This window comes from Peromyscus eremicus, chromosome 10 (genome assembly GCF_949786415.1).
Source record: "Peromyscus eremicus chromosome 10, PerEre_H2_v1, whole genome shotgun sequence".
Taxonomy (NCBI): Eukaryota; Metazoa; Chordata; class Mammalia; order Rodentia; family Cricetidae; genus Peromyscus; species Peromyscus eremicus.
In genome coordinates this window covers 81855147-81875939 of record NC_081426.1, presented here as the reverse complement: position 1 = coordinate 81875939, position 20793 = coordinate 81855147, and the positions used below count along the sequence as shown (strand labels likewise).

The 20793-nt window shown below is 40.1% G+C and overlaps 1 protein-coding gene across 1 annotated transcript in view; it reads right to left on the bottom strand.

The window, feature by feature from the left end:
• Mthfd2l (methylenetetrahydrofolate dehydrogenase (NADP+ dependent) 2 like) overlaps positions 1–20793 on the bottom strand; it is a 102532-nt gene that overhangs the window by 4916 nt on the left and 76823 nt on the right. The window contains exon 7 of the mRNA XM_059275224.1: positions 16924–17049. Within this exon, the coding sequence (XP_059131207.1) occupies positions 16924–17049 (126 nt within the window). The remainder of the gene's footprint in view (positions 1–16923; positions 17050–20793) is intronic.

Here is a 20793-nt window from a genome sequence, read left to right as displayed (position 1 = left end):
CACAAAATTTAAATTAAATTAAATTCCATAAAATCATCATAGTTTTAGAGTTATTGAAACTGACAATTAAAGCAAATAAAATCCCTGTTAAGTTCTTTTATCTGTCTGTGTGCAATGTGACCTGGGGATGAGGCTTAGATAGAAATGACAATAAAGGCAAATTCTTGAAAATAAGATTATGTTTTAGGAAAAGCACTAATTATAACAAATTATTTGAATGACCTCCCTACAAAACTTCAGATGCTGTAAAGTAACTTCTAGAGATTTTCTTGAACTTAGGAACATGACTTATACCACCCACCCTCTCTAACATTCCCTACTCCCCTTTTCCACCTGGTGAACACTTCTTCTTCCTCCTCAGTCTAGTAGAAATGTCAGTAGAGCTGATCAGCTCCCTGGGCTGAGTTAACTGTTTACTCGTTGCTCCATGAAACGTACAGAATAGTGTTCAAAGTAAGTCCTCAGTGTATTAGGACATCCCGTCTAAGGAAGTCAAACTCCAGCTGCTCCTTCCCCACCCACTGGATTCTGGTGTAGAGTAATCGGTCTCATAGTCTGAAGTGCCGAACAACGGTACTGTAGAAAATGCATTGTTTCCCATATGAGCAATAGTGGTATCAGTTTATAGCTGGATTGAGATAGAGATTCCTTGTTTTGGAGAATTTTATCATATAGCAGCTTCAGGTTGCTAGGTAAACCCCAATGGGCAGGAAGTTTTGAAACCTCTACAGCATCACAGATGGTAATGTCTCATTGGCCAAATCATGTCTCACCATCATGTTTGAACTCTAAAGTGTGTGATAAGAATAGGAGCAAAGTTGCTTTGCAAAGGGGATGTGCCAGGACATGGGAAACATGTGGCCACTTTTTATAGTCTATAATAGCAATAGTTGAGTCCCATCTACCATTTCAGCCACACCATGTGTGGCCAGATTTACTTTTTCAAACAGATCTGATTACCTCATACATAGACATTTGTGGAACTGTTACTAACATTAGGATAAAGTAAAAATAATTCATCATGGCAACTGAGATCCTGTGTCCTCTGGTCCTATCTCCATGTCTGATTATTACTGTTCCTACACATGTTACAAACTGGCCCAGATAAAGTCACAGAAATTTCCCTTGTGTAAGACATAGTTACTAACCCTTGGAACTCACAGTCTTATTATAGAGATACATATTTTAAAGATGCAATTACTGAAGCAATAATTGAGTGATGGCTGTGATGTGTGCTGAGGTTAAGTGTTTATGGCACTGTGAATGTGTTTGGAGGACCTTCCTAAGCCTGATACAGATGTGGCACAGGTAGGCCACACTTTTCCATGTAAGAAATACAGAGATCAGTTGGTGCTCTGGGAAGGGAGACCATGTTTACAATCAAGGGGGGAAGAAAAACTTCTCTTAGTCGGAAAGCCGCTTGAATCTGGAAAATGCCACAGGAAGACTGGAATTGCTGATCTGTGGGTAAAAGGGGTCTACAAAAGAGGATATGGAAGAGGTAGTTGGTTTGCAGAGCACTAGTTTTATAATATAACCTAAAATCAATCGCTAAAGTATTTCTGAAGGGAAGAATGGGTACAGGCTTGGCTTCATAATCCTTTCCATTATCCTTATTGAAGAGAACTGTTTTTAGTATCAGAGTGAGAACAATAGGTATGGAGCAAAGGTCCCTTGTGTTTAAATGGAGGTTTGGACAGGAGTGATGAAAGATCCTAGGTGTTCAGCCCATGCATGTGCCTCCAAAAAATGCAAGGGTGACATATGGTCATAGGGTGTGGAAAGATTACTCACAAGGGATACGACGAGCAATGTAAGGAATGTTAAAGTGCTGTTTAACAACTGAGTTAGAACAAAGGAAAAAGGATGTGATCATTACCCTTCTGGCAGCTGCAACCATGCTTCATGAGAGGGTGTCTCTGGCTTGTGTTTTCTGTGTCATTACTTCCTCTGGAAACTTTATGGTCCCGGTTCCCAGGACTGGCACTTAGGAATCGAAATTATCATTGAGAAGATGTCATCTGGAACATTTTCCAGGTCCTTGCCAGGCAGTAAATTTTTACTTCAGTGCCACTGTGTTCCTCCATGGTCCTTCAATAAGAAAACTGATGTATCTAAACAGAACTGACTGGGCTAATATTTTATGAAAACTATGTCCTGAAAAGAAAGAATATCTTTGTGCCCTAAAAACCTGTGTTTGGATGGAGCAACAGAAACTATTGCCATGAGTTTCTCTTGTGTGGTTGGTTTTCTTCCTAGTTTGTTTGACATTTTGAAAGAAGCATTCTGTGGCCAATGTTAGATTCCCAACAGTGCAACAGCAGACTTTTACAAGCAACTTAACTTTACAAGCAGCAACACAAAACAATGTCTGGCTTCCTTCGTGTGAATCTCAGCTTCCTAGTATACAGATATAATTGTCTAAATTAAATGGTTAGGGAAGTTTCACATGCTTCTAAATGCAAACTATTTAGGCATGGCCTCTCAAACATATCCACTGTAATGAAGGGCAGACAAGCTTCAGGAAAACGAAGGGCAGGAGTAACAACCAGAAAAACCTGAAAGGCACAGGACTGGAGAAATAGTATGACTCAGGAGGTAACGAAGAACCACTCCACTTTCTCACATGGGTGTTATAAAATGATGATTAGGTGTGTGTGCAGCCAGAGAGCAAAGGGCTCTTTCGCACATGGCTCACCACTGAATTTTTGTATGGCAACAGGATCAGGTATAACCAAGGTAATGTACTAAGCTTATCTGGGTTGCTGGTTCTTTGTTTAAAATTACATTTTATTGATCAATAGATTGATTGACTGTGTGTGTGTGAGAGAGAGAGAGAAAGAGAGAGAGAGAGAGAGAGAGAGAGAGAGAGAGAGAGAGAGAGAGAGAGAGAGAGAGAGAGCACTTACTTATGATTGCATGTGTGGGTATGTAAGCCAAAGAGAATCTTGAAGAGTCCATTCTCCTTTCCCCATGTGGGTTCCAGGGATCAAACTTAAGAGGTTTCAGGCTTGGCAGCATGTTCACTTACCTGATGAGTCATCTTGCCTGCCCCTGTTTCCCTGATTCTTAAGGTTCCCACAAGTTTTCTACATATACTTCATTTCTCTACATATATATTCATTGTCAGATTATCCTAGGGGAAGGAAGAGCACATGGGATTCTTTGCCTAGAATGGAGCAGAAGAGTGTGAAGCTCTGGCCTGTGTTTCTATGAGCTGGACATACATGGACTTGCTTCACCAATTTACTTTTCAATGTATATTTGTGAGACAGCTGCTCATCAACCTTCCCATCTCTCTACCTTCCCTCCCTTTCTCTTTCCTTCCCTCTTCATATTAAACCAAATCTTTATGTATCTGGCTAGCCATTTCATAGATGTGAATGCCTAAAACAATGCCAGTCATACCACTTAGAAAACATTGAATGGAGCCATATAGCAACCCAGTTGCCTGGATAAATCAAAACTTACTGTCTGTGAACTTGTCCATCACCAGCAAAGCCTCTTCACAGGCCATGGATGCTGTCAGCTGTCATCACACTTTTATTCTGGTTGACAAGACTTTAAACACTGCTATGATATTTCCATTGACAGCTTGGGAATTGACCAATAGTGTCTCCCTTTCACAGTGTCCTTGTGACAGTTGGTGACATGATTATCTTGTGCCATCTTTCACAATCCTTTCTCTCCTTTCCTATAGTTCCCTTTTCCTTCAGGCACTAAACACTGCCATCAGCAGTGAACTAAGAAACTATTCAAAATGTTGGAGAGTCTGCCACTTCTCTTGGCAGGTCCTTGATCTCAGGAGCTTACCCTTGTAATCAACCTAGAATAGGAGATAAATGTCTTCCTCATAGGTAATTGTGTCTTAGGATGCTAAGAAACAACTACACAAACAATCTCATCATAGTATAAAAAACTTTGCAAAGGCATCCGACATTCCCGTTGTTCCTGTGAATGTGTTTTTGTACTTTGATCTTAACTCTTTCCTATAAAAATAAGACTAGTTCATGTCAAAGACATCCTGCTAACTAGAATGTGTTTAGAGATTCGCTTCATTTCAAAGACCCAAACTTCATAATGACTACCTTGTGTTCACTGTGAGCATCAGTGGAGACAGCCAGCACATTGATGACAGAGGTCTCATCATGACCTCCATGGTTCTACCTGTTCTTATGGATGACCTTTGTGAGCACTATAAACCTGTTCTTATGGATGACCTTTGTGAGCACCGTAAACCTGTTCTTATAGATGACCTTTGTGAGCACTGTAAACACAGTCTGTCCCAGAGAACTACTTTTGCAACCTCTATCCATTTTTCAACTTACTGAGACTGATCATCTTTGGGTTAAAGTATTAGGTCTTCCCTTAGAGTAAAGCTAGACTGTGGGGTGATCTTATAATTATGTTCTTCAAAAAGCTGATATTTTAAGTCAGACTGATCAATCATACCATCAACTTCAGTGAATGACACCGACAACTGAGTTGAAAATAGGATATAGCTCAAGAGAGGTCTACTTCCTCAGAAAGTGGAAACATTCTCTTACCTCCCCATGTGGTAGAAGGCACTCTTAGGACTAAGAGGCATCAAAAGAATCTGTTTGAAATGAATTCTGACATATCCAAAAAGTATAAATTTCAGAGGCTTATTTATTGTTTGCATGGTTATATGCCCCATATTCATAATGCGAGTAGCATGGCACAAACTCAAGCAGTACTTGCTGAAGAATTCAATGAATGGACTAATCTTTGGACACACAGGTGTGTATCATTCCTGTGGGACCTCCTTGTCTGGGGCCTTATCTTCATCAGACAGTTCAAAAGTCCTAACATCTACTGCTAGGGCAGCAGATGGGGCTCTGTCAGCTCCTCCACTGAAGCTGCCTGTCTAGTCCATCCATATCTTAAACACAAAAGTTTTGAAGCTAAGAGTCAATTACTTATCAGCTCTTGATTGATTAATATACAAACCAACAGAGCCTCCTAACTGGCTTACAGGCTCTGCCACAGGATTTAAAGTAAGTAAGTAAATAAATAAACAAACAAACAAACAAAAGTCCCTAATCTTAAAACACACTCAGAAGCTTCTTCCACTAACAGGCAAAAGTCTATGAAGACCTTCATGGACTGTGTTAACCTTCTACAACAAGCTGTCAAAAGACAGAGAATAAGGAGATAGCCATTCGTTGACTTATGAAAATACAAATCCTGACTGGGCCTCTAAGTGTTTTGAATGCAGAAATTAAGCCTTGCCATTTTCTAGGATTAATGGAATTCCTCCTATGATAGGTAAACTCATAAACAGGTTCCAGTGAGCAAGCAAACTCAAAACTACCAGGTTGTTGTTACTGATTTTAAAATTGATTTTTACTATTCCTTTATGTGCTGATGATTAAAAAAACAAAAACTTTTTTTTGTTTTTTTTGTTTTTTTGAGACAGGGTTTCTCTGTGTAGCTTTGCGTCTTTCCTGGAACTCACTTGGTAGCCCAGGCTGGCCTCGAACTCACAGAGATCCGCCTGGCTCTGCCTCCCGAGTGCTGAGATTAAAGGCGTGTGCCACCACCGCCCGGCAAAACTTATCTTTTCAATGACTATTTCTAATTATAAAAAAAAGTAAAAAATAAGTGATATAAAGATATTTTAATAATGAAGGATCTATCTATGTACGATGGTTAACATGCTTGGGTATTTCCAGATGGAGAAGAAAGGTAAAAGGTTTATACAGTGGTTGGATGTTTCCAGATTTACAAAAAAGAAAAAAGAAAGAAGAAAGAGTGCAAGCCAGATAATGGTTGTGTATACCTTTAGTCTTGGCACTCTGGAGGCAGAAGCAGGCAGATCTCTATGAGTTCAAGGCCAGCTTGATCTACAGATCTACAAAGTGAGTTCCAGAGCAGCCAAGGCTACACAGAAAAACCCTGACTTAAAAAAAAAGTTATAGTAAAGGTTAAGACAGCTAGGTGCTTCCAAAAAAATTAGAAGATTTATATGATTTGTAAGTGTCTGAGTAAGGTCTCTAAGGGATGTATAAGATAAGACTCCAAGATGATACATACACGAGGGTAAAACTTCAAAGTTTAACACAGTGATATATAACAGTTTTATGTACCAGCAACTAAAGCCTTAGAAAAGCAATTAAAACCATCATAGACACAGGCTGAAAAAACTAAGCCTCCTTTGTCCTTTAAAATTTGTTCATGTTTATCCCGATGAGTTTTCAGGCTTTATTTTTGCTACAGTTCAAGCATGTGAGTCTTCAAGAGCTTTATACTATCACTTATTAACTGCTTCTGGATACTGAAGATTTCAAAACAGAGTAAATCAGACAACAGTCCTGCTTATGGAGCTAAACTTTTATCTGTTTCTGTCAACTTTGGAAAATTCATGTCTTTCATGGCATTTCCTAAACTCCCCAAGGACAAGTCATAACTGAATGAGTTCATTTATTACTAAAAAATCAAATACATAAACAACAAAGGGGGGATATGGGATTAACTGCACAGTAGTAACTTGTTAAAGCAATGCAAACACATCCTTTGACATTTTAAATTATTTGTTGGAAATCAAAGGAAAAAAAAAAGAAATTGTATCCAAACTCATGACTTTATTTAAACTTTCTCATAGACCAACTTATGTCTGGGTCCTGTTCTCTTCATAACTTGGAACTAGGCTCCACATCTGTGCTTTCTCCTACAGGCCTTTTCTGGATCCCAACAGGATTGGTAAAGCTGAGCCATTAACTGGCACCAGAAGGCAACAACCTGGTAACCCAAGGACACTTTGCTGAGTTTCAAACACATGTAAACTGCATGTCACTTCGAATTCTCACCCCATTGACCAAACTTCTTCTCATTGCACTGACACCCTGTACCATCCGTTGTTTTCTTCTTGTCAAATTATTCAATGTATCAATCACACTTTCAACTCTACCTTCATGATATTAAAACCCTCCTTCCTGTTCATTCCTATAAAAATAAAAGAAAAAAATGGTCTTTAGAAAAATATGAATGCTATTTGGGGGGAAGTTATTGATGGTAATAAGAGCTAGAAGTTTCATAGGGTTGATAACGGCTGTCATCTTAATGCTTACTGGAATCCTAACTGCTAGTATGGTAGGAGTGTTGGCTCTCCAGCAGGGAATACAAACAGCTCAGTTTACCAATTAGCTGGCTGAAAATTTCAAGGATAGGAAGAACTCAAGAAAAAACAGACATAGATTTTTATTTTTTTCAGAAAGACTGGATGCCCTTAATGATAGCATTGATTAGACCAGGCACCAAAGGCAAGATATTAAAATTGATTGCCATTATAATTAACTTATATTGTATCTCTGCTTAACCTTATAGTGATAATATAAATATCTATGGAAATTGATTAAGAACCATCTCGATGGAGTATGGTCTCAACATAGCTGTACTATTGACCTTGGACAGTTATATCAAGAAATATATTCATTAGAATATTCTAATTCTGATTCTTTTGTCAATAGTCACTGGCCAACAGTTTGCAGATGAATTGTGAAGTACAATGTCTCAATCCCTTTATTATTTTATACAATCAGACCACTAAAATCCTGATAAATTTAATATTAGTTACTATTATTCTTTTATTGCCTCTAGTAGGCTGGCTCTGCATTCAAAGAATCCAGAGATGACTGAGAGACCAAGAAAGAGCTGATTATGTCACCATGGTGCTTCAAAATGAGAAGGGGAGGGGTGTTGGGGTCCAGATGGTCCTCAGTTTCTTACTCAAACACAACTTTTGACCCAGATGTGGTAATGAGATTTCAGAAAACTCTAGGCATGTGGCAAAGCCTAGGAGGAATGTCTCCAGTGCAAAACATGGCCACAAGGGCAAAAAAATACAGAAGAACTCAGATAAGGTGTCAAAGATACTGTTTGCCAAGCTCTGCTTGCAATGCTATCCCTAGTAGCTATCCAAACAATATAGAAACAGCAGTGGGAAAATAAAAACGGTTCTTGAAGTGAACCTAGAGTCTTGAGTCTTTCTACCACTACCCTCCTTTCCAGATCCAGGCATCAGATGCCCAAGATTGCATTGTCTGAGGCATAAGAGCATGAACAGGAATACTAAAACTTAGTGTGGGGTAGAAATACAGAATGTATAGGACAAGAAGCTCACACTAGAGAGGAATAGTTTAGTTGGGACCAACTAAATAAAGTTTAGGTGCCTGTCCTGGAACTCACTCTGTAGACCAGGCTGGCCTCGAACTCACAGAGATCCGCCTGGCTCTGCCTCCCGAGTGCTGGGATTAAAGGTGTGTGCCACCACCGCCCGGCGGCAGCTAAGCACGATAAGGGAGCCTGAAGAAGACAGAAATAGTCATGAATGCATCCAGGTTGATGTCTTTGACAGTTGGATAAAGAACAGACTAAACCAAAGAAACACTTAAGGACAGAAGATCAGTGAAGAAGGCAGTGGTAACTCAAATGCAGAGTTATGGGCTTCCAGATCATCAGCACAGTGGGAACAAAAAGGTGAATCATGTACACTGCTTGCAGCCCGCTGTGTGCTCAGCGATTCACAAGTGTTAATTAGCTCGTGTACGGTGATTATTTCATTTAATATTCAGGACAACTTTCTAAGACAGGTATGATGATCTCAGTTTTCAACGATAAAATCAGATCTCTGAGAGGCGAAGGGATTTACCTAAGATCGTAATTGTTTTAAGCAAGGGAGCCAGGATTCAAACCCAAGTCAGCCCAACTCCAGAATGCAGTCATTTAGGAAAAGCTAGTGACAAAAAAAAAAAAAAAAAAAAAAAAGAATGTGAAGTGAAAACTCTGAGGTTTCAAGTGTAGAACATTCTAGAAGGAGAGAAAACAGATGAAGGGTTTGGTCCCATCTCCAGTAGTCTCTTAGAGGGACAATAAGCGCTTCACTGCCCTGTGTCCTCTGAGATTGCAATTCTGAGGGACACATTTCACCAGATGGAGTTCTAGTTCTAAGATTTATCATCCCTTTGTGGGAGCCATTTCCTGTTTAGTGTATACTAAATGTAGACTCCAGCATCTGGGGCAAATTCACAAGTTTTTACATCATACTTCCATACTTGAATAAACTGTTTTACGTCATAGGTTCAATTCTTAAATTAACTGCATTGGACACAGTAATGGGTATTAATCCCCTATCTTTTCCTCTTTGCTGCCTTGACTGTTGCTTCCCCTTGGATAAAGCCCCCTTCTTCAGCCCCATTCCCTACAGAGCTACACATCCTAGGTTACCCCCCTCCTTCCTTTACTCACACGCCACGCCAGCTACATACATCATGGGTCAAATTCTTTGGTCTGGTAAAAAATAAAAAAAATGTTTCAAGAGGATTATGGAGCTGGAATCTACACTCACGCTCATTCCAGATCCTTAAAGTCATACGTGATCCTGTTTTTCACACCTAATCATTTGACCAATCATCCCAACTCTCCCTTTAAATTATATCTACCATCTCACCACCTCATAATACTTAAGCACATTACTACCCTTGTCCACACCCCATCATTTCTTACTTGGATAATTACAATAGCCTCTTAACAGGTACCCCTGTTGACACCCTTACTTTCCACAGTCCACAGTTCAGCCAGCAATCCTGTTGGAAACAAGTCAAAAAGAGTAAAATCTAGATTCCTTTCTGTGGCCTTTAAGGCCTAATGTACTATACCACCCCCATTACCACCTCAAAGTTTCCCGCAATGTTTCCCTTTATTTACCGTGTCCAGTTACAGTGGCTTCCTCGTAGTTCATCAAAACTACCAGACAGAGCCAGACCTGATCACACACACACACACACACACACACACACACACACACACACACACACCCCTATAATTCCAGTACTAGGGAAGGTGAGACAGAAGAGTCATGAGTTCAAGGCCAGCATTGAGAACATAGCATGTTCAAGGCCAGTCTGAACACAGAAAGACTCTCTCCCGAAGATTACAAAACAAAAACAAAACCACCAAACCTGATCTGAAGATCTTCACAACTACAGCTCTAGTTGCCTAGGATGGTCCTCCCTCATGTCTGTGGGCTGCTTTCCCCCATTTGGCAGGTTAGCAGTGAGTTTGTTCTGAGGACCAGCAACTCTACCCATCCATTTCTAGGCTACTTATCATGTCTACATGGTGTTTCCTCCATTTGGCAGGTTAGCATTGTGAAGCTAATAAAGAAAAGATGAGCATCTTCATGCAAAGAAGAAAGGACACAGTAGGAACCCTCATGACACCTCCACTTTGATGTTAGGTTTCCAGAAGTGTGTGGAATCCATTACTGCTATATAAGGCAACTTATCTGTTACGGTTTGCTTTGGCGGCTCTAGTGAGGTGCTATAGACATCAGTACAGACAAAAAAGCATCCCTGAGTGAAGAACTGATTAATATCCCTGGCTGCCTGCTTAACTACAGACTGCAGTTAGAGAGGGCTGTGACTTGAGGTAATGTATTGCAATATCCCTTTGTTATAATAGTTTATCCTGTATTCAAGCATAATCCTTATAAGAAATAAAGGAAGCCACCAAATTGTTTAAGAAAAAAGGGAAAATCAAACCATGATATAGTCTTTGAATATATCTGTACACTTGAGCCTTGCTATGGAAAATGCTGTTCACAATTTACATGTGTAAGTCATATTCCCCAAACTATAATATAAGCAGATATAAAATATCTGGAAGGGGTGATGTGTGGATATGACTAAGATATACTACATACATGAACAAACGTTTCAAAGAAAAAAATCAAAGTTAAAATTTTAAAAATACTAGTGGTATATGAGGGGTAGACTTTCCTTTCAATAAAATGTGGCTTCTTTACTTTACACACTTGAGTTTATTTCACTGTCAGTTTTTATAGTTATCACTATCATTTCTATCTACTGTCCTGTAACCTTGAAACTGCACGTGAAGAAAACCCAGTTTCAGACACTGAATCCACCTATTTTGTTTATGAGAAAAACACCATTCCTGCTCCGCCTCTTCCCCTCCTCCTTCCCAGTCCTTCCCTGCATTGTTTGGTGTGATCAGTCAGGGAGGCAAGGTCAGGATTGGTAGAGAGGAAAAAGGGAGGGGCAGGCAGTAAGGAGCAAACATTCCATTCCATCACAAGCCCTGTGGAATAATGCATCATAAAACTGAAGCAAAGTCATTAAAGCTTCAACCGTTTGCAGAAACATCTGTGTGTTGGGCATGAGGTGCAGATGAGGCCTGAGAGGTAACCAAGCAGGGCTAACTGAACTAGCAGCATGGGAAGTCATTAATTACATGTTCAGGTGTCCCAGTCCATTTGGTGAATTGCGGCCATAAAAGCAGTGTAATTACGAGAGTCTAGGACTAGAGACTGCATTCCAGCTTGTAATTCAGAAGGTGCTACTTGCCGCCCATACTCTGCAATCTCTTGCTTGTATCTTTGGAATACGGAATGCTTTTTCATAAATGCCTGATGTAGACATTAAGGCTTCAACGGAAGACAGTAGAAAGAAATTGTAGGAGAAAGTCATTAGGGCCCATCATAAAACAGTAATCGACAAAGAAAATTTAGATTTCTCAAATATATTATTCATTGCATGACTGTTGCTAATGAAAAAAATTCCTAGACATTAAGACAGTTTTGTTACATAGATGCTTTTAAATACTGCCTTGGAGGAGTAGAGAAATGGCTCAGCACTTAAGATTGTGTATTGTTCTTGCAGAAGACCCTCAGTTCCCAGTACCCATATTGGGTGGCTCACAACCACTCCAGCTCCAGGAGATCCAACATCTCTGGCCTTCTTGGCCACCTACACTTATGTGTACATGCGCCCCCCACCAGGCACACACATATAATTAAAAATAATAAAAATGAATCTTAAAAAATTGTAAATACTGCCTTAGGTTGGAGGAATGAGGTATGCTCAGATATCTCAAAGAGGATGATGGTAAACATTGATCAGAGGTTAGAGGCATCCATGAACATTCCTGAGTCCTATAATTGAGGATCGATGCAAAGTAAAACATCAGTTCAATGTGATGCTAATTTTACGGCTCTATAATTTTTGTTTTTTGGGGTTTGTTTGTTGGTTTGTTTGTTTTTGAGAAGACAGGGTTTCTCTGTGTAGCCCTTGCTATTCTGGAACTTGCTCTGTAGACCAGGCTGGCCTTGAACTCACAGAGGTCCACCTGCCTTAGCCTCCCAAGTGCTAGGATTAAAGATGTGTGCCACCAGGTCTGGCTAGCTCTATTTATTCTTAAGAGCACTCAAGAAAGGATGGCATTGCAGGAAAGGCCTGTTGGGACCCTATGGGATCTCCACAGAGGTTCTAAGCAAGCAATACCCCCAACACTGGGCAGGCTACATGGACAGTCCTGCAGTGGGAAGGGTGAGACACTGGAACCAAGCAAGCTGAGCAATGAGGAGAGGTGGAATTTGAACTGCACAGCCTTAAACTTCATGACATTTTAGTGTGTGCCGAGATAACTACAGCAACAGAGGCTCTGCAGGAGCAGCATGCTGTGATTGTTGAAGCAGTCTGAACAATCAGTGGAGGGAATTACACATGTCCAGTAGCCTTTCAAATTATTATGCCAAAGTACACAAAATTATCTTTCTATAATTCATAAGTATATGGAGAATTGAAAATAACAGTAAAGCTAACATTTATTAAAATCCATTTAAAACAGAAACATTGACAATTAGAGCTTTATTACTTTGCACAACTCTATGGAGAACAATCTGGTACTTGCTTTCTGGTGCATCACCTCCTACTTGGAGGAAGCATCCATTCCATAACTTGGCAAATTCTCCTTCTTCCTACAGTTTCCTTTTCTTTACAACCACTGTGTTTGTTCACATTGAAAACTCATTCCCATCAGTGCAATCTACTTTCCAGGCAGGGCCCAACTTCCTGCATTAATGAGCCAGTCTTTTCTGTGAGGAAACTTTCTTCTGCATCTGACTCTACCTACATCTACTGTGTTCAGCTTGGCAGAAGTTATAATGAAATTTTCACAGCTCCTCACAAAACACTCACGCTTTCCCTGTGGCAGTTTGCAGCCAAACCTCACGAGATGGCGACAAGAGCCTTTAATCTCAGGAAGTGATGGCAGAAAGCAGAAAGGTATATAAGGTGTGAAAACCAGGAACTAGGGCTGGTTAAGCTTTCAGGCTTTTGAGAAGCAGTTCAGCTGAGATCCATTTGGATGAGGACTCAGAAGCTTCCAGTCTGAGGAAACAAGATCAGCTGAGGAATTGGCAAGGATTTGTACTCTAACTTACCTATTTGTTATTGGCAATTTTATTCACTTGGTAATTAATTTTTGCAATACTTTGTAAATTTTCAATATTAGCCCTTTGCCTGAAGTGCAGCCAGCAAAGATTCTCTCCCATTCTGAGTCCTGACTGATAACTGCTGACTTTTCTTTGTTGTACAGAAACTTATTTTCCTCTAGTCCCTCTGTTGATACTGAGGGTTAGTTTGTGGGCTTTGGGTGTTCTACATGTCCTTTCATGAGCATTTCAGCATGTACACCCAGCACATATGTACACATCTCCACACATATGTACAGATGCAGACATGTTTATGTGGAGAATCAGTACTGCCAGACTAGAACTCAAGCCGTACTGGGGTGCATAGCAATCAGAGCCCATGAGGACAGTCGTGTACTCTTTCACAAGGTACACCTGTGCTTGTTCTGCCTTGGTGTTCTGCCCCTTAGGACACATCACTGCACACGTGGGGCTGCTTTTCTTTCCTTAACCAGCAGACTTAAATTGCTTTAATCAGCGTCTAGGTCTGGTTTCACTCCAGACTCTTTCATATGTGGGTACCATGCTTTAGGACACTTGCAAATGTCTGCGTTTCTGGATAAATGATCAATTGATGATCAAGTTCTCAGTGAAATTTAAAATATAAATTTTAAGAGCTAGACATCTGGCTCAGAGATTAAGAGTCCGGCTATTGTTTCAGAGGACCCAGGTTCAATTCCCAGCACCCACCAGGTAATTCACAACTATCTGTAACTCTAGTTCCAGGGAGTCTAACTCCCTCTTCTAGCTTCCTTAAGACACTAGGCATTCATGTGATACATAAACATCTGTGTAGGCAAAACACCCATACACATAAAAAAATAAAATGCACATTTTAAAATCACATTGTTTATTCCTTTAGTTTTTAATGATACATCTGTAACTATGAAGTGCTTCAAGGAGTCCTGCTGTGTTGGTCAGAAAGAACAATCATTTATTTTCAATGTTTTGTTACATTTATTTGTGTGTATTCACATACATGTGTGTGGCATGCACACATATGGAAGTCAAAGGACAGACTGTGGGAATCAGTTCTCTCTTTCCACTATGTGGAGCCTATGGGTTGAACTTAGGTCAACAGGCTTAGCAACAAGTGCCTTTACCTGCTGAGCTGTCTTGGCAACTGAGAATGATCAGTATCATTTCTAAAATATTTCAGATATGAGAATGTCTCCACTTACTTTAGGGTGTTCATGCACCCAAGACTACCACTAATCTGGAAACATCAAAGTTGGTAAGAACCTGATGAAGAATTGGAAGTGAAACTGTTTGGGGTCAGGTAGCTAGAAACCTATGTGTCTAGGGGCTCAGCTGCGTTATACAGAGAGAAGCCATGGATTTGGAACTGTTCTATTAGTACTACATGCTGGGTGTGTTAAATCCTTCCCCGACCATACAATTTGGCCTAGCTCCTCTTCTTCATCCTCTTTTAAACAAAAATCAAGAGCATCAGTTTCAATTATCCAGACAACTATCTAGATCTAAAATTGAGTTTGAGTTAGCAAACACACTCTGAGATGACTCTCACTGTAAGAGTGAAACACGATACAAGTACTATGAAGAGGAAAAGGAAAATGGGAGGGGTACTCAAGTTGGGTAGAGGGGAGGAAAAGTAATACGGGGGGGGGGAATAACATTAAAGATGTTTGAAAGGGACCACAGGAAAACATTATTTTATAAGATTACATAAAATACATATATAATACGTGTGTGCATTTGTATTTATAGTTTAAATGGAGTTACAGCACATGGGGTGATAGTGTTCCCCATGAAAGACTTAGACTATCTAACAAAGCTCTACTGCCAAGCATGGGAAGCCTCCTTTTGAATTTTTGGTTAGGGAAGTCCTAGAGACTCCAAAAACACATGGGCTATTGCCATTGCCCTTGGCTGCCTCCTAGAACTGGAAGGTAGGACCCTATTGGACACCACATACCTCAGACACAGGACTTAGAGGAATCAGCCTTGGAAGCCTACCCCCTGAAGACTAACTCTTCTAGTATCCAAAGGTTAGTGGTACTCATACCTTGGGGATAACCAACAGCTGTGTGGTCTTAGGGTCCACTCACTAGGATGGAGTTCATGTCTGGTGCTATAAATCTAGCCAACTATATGTAGCTAAGAGGTCATAGACCCTACAAGAGAACCTACTACTGCCATTTTTCTAAAGCAATGTCATTTCTAATTTTATTCCAAACACTTACCTTCATACCCACAGAAAAGTGTAACTCTCATCCCTCATCAAAGAAATATCTTTCTGCATCTGATAGAGGGCACTACCGCTGTAGTATGTGTGGTCAAAATGCAGAGAATGTGTAACCCTGGGGTCAGCCCAGTTGGTACACCTACAATATAACACCTGTACCTAAGGCTCAGAGAACATCTTGGAAAAGGAGTGGAAAGATTTTTAAGGGACAGAGGACTGGGATCCCTGCAGTTAGACAATGTTTTGTACTCATGAAATCTCCACAACATGATTGTCTAAACAAGATCTGTATAATGACACCAGTCAACATGTCAGCTTGGATAGGGGAAATTTCATAAAGCCACACCCCTAGATGAAGAGCTACAGGCAATAGGTGGCTGCTGAGAAAGGGAGAATCCGTCTTCTACAGGGACCATCATCCTGACAGATTATCCAATCCCAAGTGGTTGGCCATAAACATCTATGCATAAGGCGCATCACTAAATGGGCTCAGTGGGTTGTATATATACATATGTGTATGCACATGCATGTGGAACAATAATTATTATAGGAGAAGAGATCAGAAACTTGAAAGGGAGAGGAGAAACAAACACAGGAGGAGGTACAGGGGGAGAGAGGGGTGGAAATTGTGTAAAAACAGTACTTACATGAAATTCTCAAACACAGTTTAAAAAGAGTAAATGGCTAAATATAAAGCATAAATGTCTACAGTGTAAAATGCCAGTCCTAAAAACCACAATAGGGCTGACAAGAGGGCTAAATGCGGAAAGCTGCTTGTCACCAAGACTGGAGACCTGACGCTGATCCCAGTGATCTGAATGGCAGAAGAAGAAAAGCAACTCCCACAAGTGGTCCTCTGGCCTCCACATGAATGTGGCAGCACATGAGTGCTCCCATCTCCAAATCAATACAGGTAATACAAATTAATTCAGAACAAAAATAATACAGAGATCTAAAATTGGTCAGATTGTTTCATTAAGAACTATATAGTAAGAAATTTCATCTTAATACCAAATAATGCCAAGCCTGGCAGCAGGGGCCCATAATCTCAGCTACCTCGGAGGAAGGAGAAGGATCTCAATTTCAACAGCATCCTGGGAAACCTAGTGAACTTATACCTTTTTTTCTTTAAGTAAAAAACAAAACAACAACAAAAACCAGAGCTTAGGATATAGCGTGTTCAAAGCTCTAGGTTCAATCTCAGAACAGATACACAGAAAAATTAATGAAACACAGGAGAGCGTGAAAAGGAAGAGAATGGGGGTGGGAAAAGGGAGGAAGAGTTATGAAAATGTGGTTGTCTTCCATCAGAGGGACCAGTGATGACTATTAATACAGTCCCCATCACAAGGAAAGTTTCTTTCTCAAAGCATGAAGGTTGGAATCGAGGTTCCCCTTGAACTTATCAAGAGGTTTTGGTTCTTACCTTCAAAGTCCACATCTCCAACTAGTTTAGTCTTTCCCGTCAGAGGATCTTGAACATAGTTGATGCCCACATCAATTACTGCTGCGCCTTCTCTAACCATGTCAGCCGTAATCAACTTGGGAATACCTGCACCAGAACAGTTGAGAAACACTGAAATTTTGTCCAGTATTTATACTTTGTCCTGTAAGAGACTAACTTTGGTCTGATTATTGGTCATCAGGTAGAAGGCCAAAAGACAGTTAAAAAAGGCATCGGACTCTTGAGGAGCAACTGCCTAGAGCTGTTCTCTCTCCCCACAGATTGTTTACCTGACCACTCCATGTGAGCATCTGTTTGCACAGCATCCTTTTGTCTAACATGGAGTCAGAAGGGATGAGACAGGCTTCTGCGGTTTCAGAGTGGAGTGACAGCAACTTGGGAATAGGGAAGAAGGAAATGGAAGGGGAAAGAAAGCTGTGATAGCAGTATTGCCACGACATCTCACCGGCTCTATGCAGACATGTCACCTTTTGCTGTTTTCTTGTTCCCTTTGATTCCCATGTCTACACAGGATCTGAAAGATGTAAGCTATAGTACATCCTCATTTTCACTCCATTCTGGTTGAAAAGAGAGCTATAGAGATAATCTGCCACTGTCTGTGACCTAGAACTCTTTTAGATTTTGTCTCAAACATGGCAGTACTGGCTAACACTTGATAACATTGCAGGTTTTTTTTTTTATGAGCATCTATTGAGCTCTGAACATTGCATTAACATACACTTTATTATTATGTCTCATGTTGTGTGTTGACTAAGTCCAGCTGGATACATCAGACTTAGATAGTTTTCTAACCAGGGTCAGTAAATTCTGACTGAAGTTATAACTGGTGTGGGTCTGAAGTGGCTCACTCACTGCTGCAGCTGATACTGAGGGTGGATTAGGACCTCAGGGAGGGCTCCACTGGAGCACAGTGTGTGCGCTCTGTAGCTTGGGATCTCTGGCCGCTGACTGCCAAGCATGCAGAAGACAGAAGGTAGATGCTGCCAATCCCTGGAGGCTGGAATCCTGAGACAGACTCCTCAGTTCTTTTGCATTCTTTTGCTGAAGAAATGACAGAACCCATTCAGATTCAAGAGCCTCTTGTGGGTGAGTCAAAGAATCTGTGACATTCTTCACCCTGTGACAGCACTCTTGTGGATGCTATGGATAGATGATTTATTCACATTCATGTGCTATGTCCCTTGCAGGTAGCTCCTTAATATAATAAATTTAACATTACTTTTAAAGCCTATTTATTCTGTGGTTAGAGGCCTTCTTCTAGCATCCCAACTGCCCATGTGGGCATTCCGAATGGCTTAAATGTCACGGTGTGACATACAGTTCTTGGCACAGGTGAAATTTTCTAGCCTATAAAAAGGTAAGTGCTAACACAGACGTGGCAGCTACCACGGATGTTCGTTCCCAACTGCAGAGGAACCAGCATTTGAGGGGCATCTTCCTTACATCCCACGCTGGGATACAGACGTCATCCTTTATCAGTACTAACGTAGCCACTGACCAGATTTCCCTCAGTCTCTGCAGACAGCCATTAAATCCCATTTCTTCTTTGTACAGGAAAAGGAGACACACACTGGTTACAGCTGCAGGGGACTTCCTCAAATACTTTCATTTGAGGACTAGTTATTAAAACCAGTTATTATACCCTTAAGCCAATATTAAAATCATATTTAAGTACTATGATATCTCAGACAACATCAGACTGGCTATAAACAGAAACCACAGTTTTTAAAGCATAAGACAATTTGAACTGTATTTTAATTCCCAGAAAATTACAAAATGGAAAAAAGTTATTTATATCTTTTTCAGATAAAGACATTTATATGTCTACTGTAGACATTTTGAATAATATTTAATATTATTTAATACCAAAATATTTAATATCAAAATAAAAATAAGTATTTTCCTACCATCCAAAGATAACAAGTATTAGAATATTTATTATGTTTCTCTCTAGGATTTCAAACTGTGACCCTTTCCTATTTCATCAATTATTTGAAATTTAAAAATTTGATCAGATAACTCATCAAATGAATTACTATTATTCCTGCATTGTTTCCAATATTTTGGATTAATAGGTCACGCAATGATGGTTACCTGTATTCAGAAAACTATGGACGTATTTTACAGTACCAAACTTGCTGAAATGTTCCATAGGACCTTTGATAACAACATGAGTAAGTGGGGGTTGAATGCAAGTACCTATTGAAAGAGTTGTAGCTGGTTAAACAGTACATCCCCAAACGGCTGGTAACTGTGCCTACAACAATATCCACAGAAGATCATTGGAGTCTGTTGTCTGAAGTATTCAGCAGTACCTCCATTACAAATTTTATCAAGAGCCTGGAAGCACACACTGGCACTGTGATAGTGATTTCCTCTTCGTTCTCTGGATTTGCTTTCCATCTTATTCTGCCCTACCTGGTGTCAGGGCTGGGGCTGATCCTTACACAGACCTTATGTACCTCCTTGCTCTCTGGAACTCTGTCACAGCCACGGGAACATGGGATCATATGAGCCCTTGGATGGAGATGAGTGACTCCGAGTGAAGCCGATCTAGACGGATAAGCTTCCAGCCAACCACAAGCTGGTGGCAGATGTTTGAGCCTCCCCGATAAGAAAAGGTAATACAGGTCAAAGCCACCACAACCAGCTGAACTGTAGACTCTCAAAAACTCTTTGTGAAATGTGTTGCTTACGTAGCTGAGCTGTGGGATATTTTAGTATCAATAGCTGGTTGGGCCATATTTGAAAATGACACAAAATTGGATATAACAGCAAGTAGGTTACCACTTTGGAATGATGAATTCCAAGCACCAAGAAGAGCTTGAAAGGAAAAGAATGTATAATACTCAATAGGTGCTGAACATGATTAAAAATTCACTAAGAATGAAGAAAAGCAGTGTTCATATGTAATGGTGTAGTGTTCCCACTACATGTTTCAGAAGACTTCTCTTGGTAAAGTGGCTTGCATCCAAAGCCTGGTCCAGAGAGGGCTCCTCTCACAAAGCAAAGTGTACATATTGTGTGTTCAGAACCGTGACTCCTTATTGCCTGAGAAAATTTCACATGAGCTTGGGTATATAGGTATAAAATTGGCACACAGATCAAATATTTACTGACATAAATAATAATTTATTCTAAAAGAAATCTTCGGTATGCATATAGTTTTAGTATTTCGTTTAAAAAGGAAAGCATTTTTGCATACTGAGGTAGATATACTTGTTTATTTTTACATAACGAATGAAATCTTGGCTGAATGTTTAATACTTCAGAATATAAAACATATTTTAGTCTTTAGAACTCATATATATTTGTTTTGTTTAGGGTGTTTGTTTGAGACAGAGTCTCACCATGTAGCTCTGGCTGTCCTGGAACTCACATTAAACTCACAAAAAGCTTTGTGATCACAGTAAAAACATGGCAATTTATAATTTGCCACAGTCTGGAATCTGAGCTGAGGTGTTTCAGGCAGAGTTCACTGGCATTTTGTCATGATAGCATGCACAAAGTAAAGTGCACATATTGTGTGTTCAGAACCAAGGCTGCAGTGAAGCGGCTCAATATAACACAGCCAAGTGTGGCCAGAAGCAGCTCAGAGTTCTTACACATTTGATTTTGAATTCATTTTTGGTTCTTGCACATTCAAAAACCTTTTACTATTGCCCATGTCCCCACAGTTCAGGAACCATGTCTTGGAATTGTATGAAGTCCTCAATTGTTTGCCTCAACTCTTTATTTTCAGTCTGCAGTGAGATAAAAGGAGTTGGTACTATAATGTAAAATGACTATGTTCCTAAACATACTGCTTAATTATTTTAGCTCCATTTTTAT